General features: G+C 48.4%; 1 protein-coding gene across 1 annotated transcript in view; it reads right to left on the bottom strand.

The window, feature by feature from the left end:
- The window catches only part of ppp2r5b (protein phosphatase 2, regulatory subunit B', beta), a 45,859-nt gene that overhangs the window by 29,689 nt on the left and 4,063 nt on the right, over positions 1–12,107 (bottom strand). Inside the window, exons 2-3 of the mRNA XM_045700536.2 lie at positions 2,146–2,342; positions 142–243 (exon numbers count right to left, since the gene is read on the bottom strand). Of these exons, the coding sequence (XP_045556492.1) occupies positions 142–243; positions 2,146–2,342 (299 nt within the window). The remainder of the gene's footprint in view (positions 1–141; positions 244–2,145; positions 2,343–12,107) is intronic.

Genomic DNA, 12,107 nt, shown 5'->3' with positions numbered 1-12,107 from the left:
TGCGTGTTTGTGTGCGTGTGTGTGTGTGTGTGCGCGCGTGTGTGCGCGCGTGTGTGTGTGTGTGTGTGTGTGTGTGTGTGTGTGTGTGTGTGTGTGTGTGTGTGTGTGTGTGTGTGTGTGTGTGTGTGTGTGTGTGTGTACCTGTAGGTGTGGCCAGGAGGCCTCTAGAGTGGGTTCATCTTCCTCCGGGTCAAACTCTGGGTTCTCACTGGGAGGTAACGTCCTGAAGATATTCACTGAGATCTGAGGGAGGGATGGAGGGAGGGAGGAGAAGTGGAGGAGACGATGAGGAGGAGGAGGGGGAAGGTGGGAGGAAGGGAAAAGTGCGGGAAGAATAAGAGAGCTTCCCACTCTTCCTCTCCTCCCTCTTCCTCTCCTCCCTCTTCCACTCCTCCCTCTTCCTCTCCTCCATCTTCCTCCCTCTCTTTCCTCCATCTCTTTCCTCCATCTCTCCATCCCTCCTACCTTCACTCTGTCCAAGATACATCCCTCCTATCATTTTTATCCAACCGTTTCTCTCTACTTCTCCGCAATCCCTTCCTCTCTCATTTCCTCTCTACCTCTCTGCTATCTCTCTCTCATGTCCTCTCTAATATCTCTCTCTCATTTCCTCTACCTCTCTGCTATCTCTCTCTCATTTCCCCTTTCTACCTCTCTGCTATCCCTCCCCCTCTCTACCTCTCTGCTATCTCTCTCTCATTTCCTCTCTACTTCTCTGCTATCTCTCTCTCATTTCCTCTCTACTTCTCTGCTATCTCTCATTTCCTCTTTTCCCCTCTGCTATCTCTCCCATTTCCTCTCTACCTCTGCTGTCTCTCTCATTTCCTCTCTACCTCTCTGCTATCTCTCTCTCATTTCCTCTCTACCGCTCTGCTTTCTCTCTCTCATTTCCTCTCTACCGCTCTGCTATCTCTCTCTTATTTCCTCTCTACCTCTCTCTCTCTCATTTCCTCTCTACCTCTCTATCTCTCTCATTTCCTCTCTACCTCTCTCTCTCTCATTTCCTCTCTACCTCTCTCTCATTTCCTCTCTACCTCTCTCTCTCTCTCATTTCCTCTCTACCTCTATCTCTCTCTCTCATTTCCTCTCTACCTCTCTCTCTCTCATTTCCTCTCTACCACTGCTATCTCTCTCTCATTTCCTCTCTACCTCTCTCTCTCTCATTTCCTCTCTACCTCTCTCTCTCTCATTTCCTCTCTACCTCTCTCTCTCTCTCTCTCTCATTTCCTCTCTACCTCTCTCTCTCTCTCATTTCCTCTCTACCTCTCTCTCTCTCTCATTTCCTCTCTACCTCTCTCTCTCTCTCTCATTTCCTCTCTACCTCTCTCTCTCTCATTTCCTCTCTACCTCTGCTCTCTCTCTCTCATTTCCTCTCTACCTCTCTCTCTCTCATTTCCTCTCTACCTCTCTCTCTCTCATTTCCTCTCTACCTCTGCTCTCTCTCTCTCATTTCCTCTCTACCTCTCTCTCTCTCATTTCCTCTCTACCTCTCTCTCTCTCTCTCATTTCCTCTCTACCTCTCTCTCTCTCATTTCCTCTCTACCTCTCTCTCTCTCATTTCCTCTCTACCTCTCTCTCTCTCATTTCCTCTCTACCTCTCTCTCTCTCTCATTTCCTCTCTACCTCTCTCTCTCATTTCCTCTCTACCTCTCATTTCCTCTCTACCTATCTCTCTCTCATTTCCTCTCTACCTCTGCTATCTCTCTCTCATTTCCTCTCTACCTCTGCTTTCTCTCTCTCCTCCACTCTGGCTCTTTTATCATTTAATGTTAATCCAGCTGTGTCCCAAATGGCACCATCTTCACAATATAGTGTGCTAATAGACCGGTCTCCCTCCATCTCTCCCACCCTCCTCTCATCCCTCCATCTTTCTCCTCTCACCCTCTCTCTCTCACCCTCTCTCTCTCCCCTCTCTCCCTCCCTCTCCCTCTCCTCTCCTCTCCTCTCCTCCTCTCCTCTCCTCTCCTCTCCTCTCCTCTCCTCTCCTCTCCTCTCCTCTCCTCTCCTCTCCTCTCCTCTCCTCTCCTCTCCTCTCCTCTCCTCCCTCTCTCTCCCCTCCCCTCCCCTCTCCCTCCTCTCCTCTCTATCCTCCCTCCGTCTCTCTCCCCTCCCCTCCCCTCTCCCTCCTCTCCTCTCCTCTCTCACCATCTTAATAGCCTCTGGGTAGAGTGGCTCTATCAGAACTCCTCTGCTGGTAGCAACAGACTCCACCAGCTCGTTGAGCGCAGCTCGTTTGATCTCCTTCCCCTTGAGGTCGGCCACACAGTCCAGGAAGTCAAAGAGGACGCAGCACTGCTGCAGCTTCTTACAGAACAGGTTATGGAGCTCTGCCACTGGGGCATCTGGAGGAGGGATGGAGAGACGGAAGGAGAGAGGGATGAGAGAGGGATGGGGAGACGGAAGGAGAGAGGGATGAGAGAGGGATGGAGAGATGGAAGGAGAGAGGGATGGGGAGACGGAAGGAGAGAGGGATGAGAGAGGGATGGAGAGATGGAAGGAGAGAGGGATGGGGAGACGGAAGGAGAGAGGGATGAGAGAGGGATGGGGAGACGGAAGGAGAGAGGGATGAGAGAGGGATGGAGAGATGGAAGGAGAGAGGGATGGGGAGACGGAAGGAGAGAGGGATGAGAGAGGGATGGAGAGAGGGATGGAGAGAGGGATGGAAAGAGGGATGGAGAGACGGAAGGAGAGACGGAAGGAGAGAGGGATGGAGAGACGGAAGGAAAGAGGGATGGAGAGATGGATGGAGAGAGGGATGGAGAGACGGAAGGAGAGAGGGATGAGAGAGGGATGGAGAGAGGGATGGAGAGAGGGATGAGAGAGGGATGGAAAGAGGGATGGAGAGACGGAAGGAGAGACGGAAGGAGAGAGCGATGGAGAGACGGAAGGAAAGAGGGATGGAGAGATGGATGGAGAGAGGGATGGAGAGACGGAAGGAGAGAGGGATGGAGAGAGGGATGGAGAGAGGGATGGAGAGAGGGATGGAGAGATGGAAGGAGAGGGATGGAGAGAGGGATGGAGAGATGGAAGGAGAGGGATGGAGAGAGGGATGGAGAGAGGGATGGAGAGAGGGATGGAGAGATGGAAGGAGAGGGATGGAGAGAGGGATGGAGAGATGGAAGGAGAGGGATGGAGAGAGGGATGGAGAGATGGAAGGAGAGGGATGGAGAGAGGGATGAGAGAGGGATGGAGAGAGGGATGAGAGAGGGATGAAGAGATGGAAGGAGAGGGATGGAGAGAGGGATGAGAGAGGGATGGAGAGAGGGATGGAGAGAGGGATGGAGAGATGGAAGGAGAGGGATGGAGAGAGGGATGGAGAGAGGGATGGAGAGAGGGATGGAGAGATGGATGGAGAGAGGGATGGAGAGAGGGATGGAGAGATGGATGGAGAGAGGGATGGAGAGAGGGAGAGGTTAAACACAGTCAAAACAGTTTCAACCAACAGGCTGCACTTATTGATGACAGCAAGGTAATTACATCAAGGTAATCACAGCAAGGTATTACAGCAAGGTAATCACAGCAAGGTAATCACAGCAAGGTAATCACAGCAAGGTAATCACAGCAAGGTAATTACATCAAGGTAATCACAGCAAGGTAATCACAGCAAGGTAATTACATCAAGGTAATCACAGCAAGGTAATTACAGCAAGGTAATCACAGCAAGGTAATCACAGCAAGGTAATCACAGCAAGGTAATCACAGCAAGGTAATCACAGCAAGGTAATCACAGCAAGGTAATCACAGCAAGGTAATCACAGCAAGGTAATTACATCAAGGTAATCACAGCAAGGTAATTACATCAAGGTAATCACAGCAAGGTAATTACAGCAAGGTATTACAGCAAGGTAATTACAGCAAGGTAATTACAGCAAGGTAATTACAGCAAGGTATTACAGCAAGGTAATTACAGCAAGGTAATCACAGCAAGGTAAATACAGCAAGGTAATCACAGCAAGGTATTACAGCAAGGTAATCACAGCAAGGTATTACAGCAAGGTAATCACAGCAAGGTAATCACAGCAAGGTAATCACAGCAAGGTAATCACAGCAAGGTAATTACAGCAAGGTAATCACAGCAAGGTAATCACAGCAAGGTAATTACTCATTTGTGAGATGCTAAATGTCCAAAGTCTCTCCAAAGGTTCAGTACATATCTCTCCCTCTTTGCACCTCTCCAACCCTCTCCTCATCCCTCTCCTCATCCCTCTCCAACCCTCTCCTCATCCCTCTCCTCATCCCTCTCCAACCCTCTCCTCATCCCTCTCCTCATCCCTCTCCAACCCTCTACTCATCCCTCTCCTCATCCCTCTCCAAACCTCTCCTCATCCCTCTCACCTCTCCTGATCCCTCTCACCTCTCCTCATCCCTCTCCAACCCTCTCCTCATCCCTCTCACCTCTCCTCATCCCTCTCACCTCTCCTCATCCCTCTCCAACCCTCTCCTCATCCCTCTCACCTCTCCTCATCCCTCTCCAACCCTCTCCTCATCCCTCTCACACATCTCCTCATCCCTCTCCAACCCTCTCCTCATCCCTCTCCAACCCTCTCCTCATCCCTCTCCTCATCCCTCTCCAACCCTCTCCTCATCCCTCTCACCTCTCCTCATCCCTCTCACCTCTCCTCATCCCTCTCCAACCCTCTCCTCATCCCTCTCACCTCTCCTCACCCCTCTCCAACCCTCTCCTCATCCCTCTCCAACCCTCTCCTCATCCCTCTCCTCATCCCTCTCCTCATCCCTCTCCAACCCTCTCCTCATCCCTCCTCACCCTCATCCCTCTCCAACCCTCTCCTCATCCCTCTCACCTCTCCTCATCCCTCTCACCTCTCCTCATCCCTCTCCAACCCTCTCCTCATCCCTCTCCAACCCTCTCCTCATCCCTCTCACCTCTCCTCATCCCTCTCCAACCCTCTCCTCATCCCTCTCCAACCCTCTCCTCATCCCTCTCACCTCTCCTCATCCCTCTCACCTCTCCTCATCCCTCTCATCTCTCCTCATCCCTCTCACCTCTCCTCATCCCTCTCCAACCCTCTCCTCATCCCTCTCACCTCTCCTCATCCCTCTCCAACCCTCTCCTCATCCCTCTCACCTCTCCTCATCCCTCTCCAACCCTCTCCTCATCCCTCTCACCTCTCCTCATCCCTCTCCAAACCTCTCCTCATCCCACCCCTCCATCCCTCCCACCCCTCCATCCCTCTCACCCCTCCATCCCTCTATCCCTCTCACCCCTCCATCCCTCTCACCCCTCCATTCCTCCCACCCCTCCATCCCTCTCACCCCTCCATCCCTCCCACCCCTCCATCCCTCTCACCCCTCCTTCCCTCTCACCCCTCCTTCCCTCTCACCCCTCCATCCCTCTCACCCCTCTATCCCTCTCACCCCTCCATCCCTCTCACCCCTCCATCCCTCTCACCCCTCCTTCCCTCTCACCCCTCCATCCCTCTCACCCCTCCATCCCTCTCACCCCTCCATCCCTCTCACCCCTCCTTCCCTCTCACCCCTCCAGCCCTCTCACCCCTCTATCCCTCTCACCCCTCCTTCCCTCTCACCCCTCCATCCCTCTCACCCCTCCATCCCTCTCACCCCTCCTTCCCTCTCACCCCTCCTTCCCTCTCACCCCTCCATCCCTCTCACCCCTCTATCCCTCTCACCCCTCCATCCCTCTCACCCCTCCATCCCTCTCACCCCTCCTTCCCTCTCACCCCTCCTTCCCTCTCACCCCTCCATCCCTCTCACCCCTCCATCCCTCTCACCCCTCCATCCCTCTCACCCCTCCTTCCCTCTCACCCCTCCATCCCTCTCACCCCTCTATCCCTCTCACCCCTCCTTCCCTCTCACCCCTCCATCCCTCTCACCCCTCCATCCCTCTCACCCCTCCTTCCCTCTCACCCCTCCATCCCTCTCACCCCTCCTTCCCTCTCACCCCTCCATCCCTCTCAGGAGAGAGAGAGACAGATGAGAGAGAGGACAGAGATAGGTGAGAGAGAGGAGAGAGAGAGTGGGGTATATAGGGTTAAAGGATGACATCATCTATGTTGCTCCTCTGTCTCTCGCTCTCTTTCCTCTCCCTCCCTCCCTCCCTCCCCCTCTCTCCTTCTCTCTGTGGCTCTAAATGAGATGAGCAACTACTGCTCTCGTCTTTAAATAACATGTATTATGTTTTGGCTGTGTGTGTGTGTGTGTGTGTGTGTGTGTGTGTGTGTGTGTGTGTGTGTGTGTGTGTGTGTGTGTGTGTGTGTGTGTGTGTGTGTGTGTGTGTGTGTGTGTGTGTGAGACAGAGATAGACAGAGAGAGACAGAGAAGAGAGACATTCTCCTCTCCTCTCTCCTCTCTCTCCTCTCTCTTCTCTCTCCTCTCTCCTCTCCCCTCTCTCCTCTCTCTTCTCTCTCTTCTCTCTCCTCTCCCCTCTCCTCTCTCTTCTCTCTCCTCTCTCCTCTCCCCTCTCTTCTCTCCTCTCTCTCCTCTCTCTTCTCTCTCTTCTCTCCTCTCTCCTCTCTCCTCTCTCCTCTCCCCTCTCTTCTCTCCTCTCTCTGCTCTGCTCTCCTCTCCTCTCTCCCTTCTTAATTTTCTTCCCTCTCTTCTTTGCTCTCATCACTTCTCTCTCCCTTTCTCTAACTCTCCCTCTCTCTCTCTCTGTCCTCCCCCCTCCCCCCATCTCTCCATATTGATCAGGAGAGGATTCTGCATCTTATGTAACGCTATACCTCTCCAGCTGGCCTCTCCCTTACACACACACACACACACACACACACACACACACACACACACACACACACACACACACACACACACACACACACACACACACACACACACACACACACACACACACATATTACACTAATACACACACACACATATATTACACTAATACACACACGCACACACACACATATATTACACTAATACACACACACACACATATATTACACTAATACACACATAAACACACACATATATTACACTAATACACACAAACACACACACAGACACACACACATATATTACACTAATACACACACGCACACACACACACATATATTACACTAATACACACAAACACAGACACACACACATATATTACACTAACACACACACACACACACACACACACACATATATTACACTAATACACACACGCACACACACACACATATATTACACTAATACACACACACACACATATATTACACTAATACACAAACACACACACACATATATTGCACTAATACACACAAACACACACACAGACACACACACATATATTACACTAATACACACACAGACATACACTATAGAGGGGTTCTAGTTTAAACTGAGATAATATATCATAGATGTCTATAGAGGAGTTCTAGGTTAAACTGAGATAATATATCATAGATGTCTATAGAGGAGTTCTAGTTTAAACTGAGATAATATATCATAGATGTCTATAGAGGAGTTCTAGTTTAAACTGAGATAATATACCATAGATGTCTATAGAGGAGTTCTAGTTTAAACTGAGATAATATACCATAGATGTCTATAGAGGAGTTCTAGTTTAAACTGAGATAATATATCATAGATGTCTATAGAGGAGTTCTAGGTTAAACTGAGATAATATATCATAGATGTCTATAGAGGAGTTCTAGGTTAAACTGAGATAATATACCATAGATGTCTATAGAGGAGTTCTAGTTTAAACTGAGATAATATACCATAGATGTCTATAGAGGAGTTCTAGTTTAAACTGAGATAATATACCATAGATGTCTATAGAGGAGTTCTAGAGTCTATATAAAAGATAAATAAGCTTCTATTGTGAGATGTAGTTGACCACATTAGCTCACGGCAAAGGGCTATTTCAAGAGTGTCTCACACACACACACACACAGACAAACACACACACACACACCCACACACACACACACACACACACACACACACACACACATGAGCACACAGACAGACACACACACCCACCCACACACACACACACACCCACACACACACACAGACAAACACACACACACACACACACCCACACACACACACACACACACACCCACACACACACACACACACACACACACACACATGAGCACACAGACAGACACACACACACCCACCCACACACACACACACACCCACCCACACACACACACACACCCATACACACCCACCCACACACACACACACCCTATCTCTGTGGTTATGATGTTTTTCAGGACATCATTGATGCCTCAGCTGTTACTCCCCCACACCTCTCTCTCTCTCTCTGTCTCTCTCTGTCTCTCTCTCGTCTCTCTCTCTCTCTGTCTCTCTCTCTCTCTGTCTCTCTCTCTCTCTCTCTCTCTCTGTGTCTCTGTCTCTGTCACACACACACAACACACACACTACACTCACACACTACACTCACACACTACACTCACACACACACACACACACACACACACACACACACACACACACACACACACACACACACACACACACACACACACACACACACACACACTCACATGCACACACACACACCCCAAGTAGGTAGACTGCCTTATGCCTCTAGATTCTACCGGGTGGTCTATCTCCATAAACTGTGCCTTGCTTGCATTTCACTTATGAAATTGTACTTTCATTGTTTGCTGTATTCAGTTTGATTAGAACAGATTCAGATTTGAGTAGATTCAAAATGATTCTGATAATCAGAATGATTCGAATTAGAATTGATTCAGAGTGAAATTTGATTCAGCAAGGAATATGTGTGGATAATGTTGTAATGTTCTACAAACACTGCCTGCATCTCAAATGGAACCATATTCCCTATGTAGTGCACTACTTTCAATTAGGGTCCATAGGGCTCTGGTCAAAAGTAGTGTCCTACATAGGGAATAGGGTGCCAGGGTAGGGTGCCTTTTTGTAGCTGCCCTCTAGATAAACGTATTGTCTGTCTCAACTTCCTGGTTAAAGATCAAATAGTACATCATAAAACTACTAGAGGAGGAGAGGGGAGAGGAGATGAGGAGAGTGGAGAGGAGAGGAGGAGAGGAGATGAGGAGATGAGGAGAGAGAAGAGGAGATGAGGAGAGAGGAGAGGAGGAGAGGAGAGGAGGAGAGGAGATGAGGAGAGAGAAGAGAAGATGAGGAGAGAGGAGAGGAGGAGAGGAGATGAGGAGAGAGAAGAGGAGAGGAGGAGAGGGGAGAGGAAGCAAGGGGAGAGGAGGAGAGAGGAGAGGAAGAGAGAGGAGAGGAGGAGAGAGGAGAATCTAGCCTGTGGGTGAAAATGTGACCTTAGCATCGTTAGCATGTTAGCTAAAGCATGGAGACCCATGACCAGAGAGGAAGGCTGATGCTGTAGCCCCAGGGGAGGACATCAAAGCTGGGCAGGAGTGCAAGGCTAACAGCCAGTCTGAGGGAGACGTGGAGCTCTAGTACTGTATTATTCTAAATCCAATGATATTGTTATTATAATACGGAGCCTGTAGTCACAAAGCGTCTCAGATTAGCAGACCTGATCTGGGACCAGGTTCCCTTTATTCCTATTCATTATTATCTCAAAGACAAAACTCATCCTAGATCAGCACTCCTCCCTGGGTTTTACCTACAGGGATGTTTCACTCTAAATAAATCGAGATTCTTATAATAATGATAGTTGTATGTTATTATTCTATCGTGCTTAATATGAGAACTACAACTACAACTAGAACTAGAACTACAACTACAACTACAACTACAACTAGAACTACAACTAGAACTAGAACTAGAACTAGAACTACAACTAGAACTAGAACTACAACTAGAACTAGAACTAGAACTACAACTACAACTACAACTAGAACTACAACTACAACTAGAACTAGAACTAGAACTACAACTAGAACTAGAACTAGAACTAGAACTACAACTAGAACTAGAACTAGAACTACAACTACAACTAGAACTACAACTACAACTAGAACTAGAACTAGAACTACAACTAGAACTAGAACTACAACTAGAACTACAACTAGAACTAGAACTAGAACTAGAACTAGAACTAGAACTAGAACTAGAACTAGAACTAGAACTAGAACTACAACTACAACTACAACTAGAACTAGAACTACAACTACAACTAGAACTAGAACTAGAACTAGAACTACAACTAGAACTACAACTACAACTACAACTACAACTAGAACTACAACTAGAACTACAACTAGAACTACAACTACAACTACAACTACAACTACAACTAGAACTACAACTAGAACTACAACTAGAACTACAACTAGAACTAGAACTACAACTAGAACTAGAACTACAACTAGAACTATAACTAGAACTAGAACTAGAACAAGAACTACAACTAGAACTACAACTAGAACTACAACTAGAACTACAACTAGAACTAGAACTAGAACTAGAACTAGAACTAGAACTACAACTAGAACTACAACTAGAACTACAACTACAACTACAACTACAACTACAACTAGAACTACAACTAGAACTACAACTAGAACTAGAACTACAACTACAACTAGAACTACAACTAGAACTACAACTAGAACTACAACTAGAACTACAACTAGTAGCTCCAACCGTATTCTAGCGCACATGATTCTAATAGTTAACTGGTTGATAAGCTGCATCAGGCTAATTACAACTGGTGTTGGGCGAGGGTATCTCTCCATGAACAGGGTAGGAGTTAAAACCTACAGGAGGGTATCTCTCCATGAACAGGGTTGGAGTTAAAACCTACAGGAGGGTATCTCTCCAGGAACAGGGTAGGAGTTAAAACCTACAGGAGGGTATCTCTCCATGAACAGGGTAGGAGTTAAAACCTACAGGAAGGTATCTCTCCAGGAACAGGGTTGGGTGTTAAAACCTACAGGAAGGTATCTCTCCATGGAACAGAGAGGATCATTGTTATTCTAACTTCCGCGACGCATATAAGGCCCTCCCCCGCCCTCCTTTCGGAAAATCTGACCACGACTCCATTTTGTTGCTCCCAGCCTATAGACAGAAACTAAAACAGGAAGCACCAGCGCTCAGATCTGTTCAACGCTGGTCCGACCAATCAGATTCCACGCTTCAAGATTGCTTCGATCACGTGGACTGGGATATGTTCCGCATAGCGTCGGACAATAACATTGATGAATACGCTGATTCGGTGAGTGAGTTTATTAGCAAGTGCATTGGTGATGTTGTACCCACTATTTAAACCTTCCCCAACCAGAAACCATGGATTGATGGCAGCATTCGCGCAAAATTGAAAGCGTGAACCACTGCTTTTAATCAGGGCAAGGTGACCGGAAACATGACCGAATACAAACAGTTTAGCTATTCCCTCTGCAAGGCAATCAAACAAGCTAAGCGTCAGTATAGAGACAAAGTAGAGTCGCAATTCAACGGCTCAGACACGAGAGGTATGTGGCAGGGTCTACAGTCAATCACGGACTACAAAAGGAAAACCAGCCCCGTCGCGGACCACGATGTCTTGCTCCCAGACAAACTAAACAACTTCATTGCTCGCTTTGAGGACAATACAGTGCCACTGCAACGGCCCGCTACCAAAACCTGCGGGCTCTCCGCAATCACACTGCACACTGCCCTAAACCATCTGGACAAGAGGAATACCTATGTAAGAATACTGTTCATCGACCACAGCTCAGCATTTAACACCATAGTACCCTCCAAACTCGTCATTAAGCTCGAGACCCTGGGTCTCTACCCCGCCCTGTGCAACTGGGTGCTGGACTTCCTGACGGGCTGCCCCCAGGTGGTGAGGGTAGGAAACTACATCTCCACCCCACTGATCCTCAACACTGGGGCCCCACAAGGGTGCGTTCTCAGCCCTCTCCTGTACTCCCTGTTCACCCATGACTGCGTGGCCATGCACGCCTCAAACGCAATCCTCAAATTTGCAGACGACACTACAGTGGTAGGCTTGATTACCAACAACGACGAGACGGCCTACAAGGAGGAAGTGAGGGCCCTCGGAGTGAGGTGTCAGGAAAATAACCTCACACTCAATGTCAACAAAACAAAGGAGATGATCGTGGACTTCAGGAAACAGCAGAGGGAGCAGCCCCCCTATCCACGTCGACGGGACAGTGGTGGAGAAGGTGGAAAGTTTTAAGTTCCTT

This window comes from Salmo salar, chromosome 18 (genome assembly GCF_965601325.2).
Source record: "Salmo salar chromosome 18, fSalSal1, whole genome shotgun sequence".
Taxonomy (NCBI): Eukaryota; Metazoa; Chordata; class Actinopteri; order Salmoniformes; family Salmonidae; genus Salmo; species Salmo salar.
Note: the sequence above shows the minus strand (reverse complement) of the source record. Positions and strands in the feature narration are given on the sequence as shown.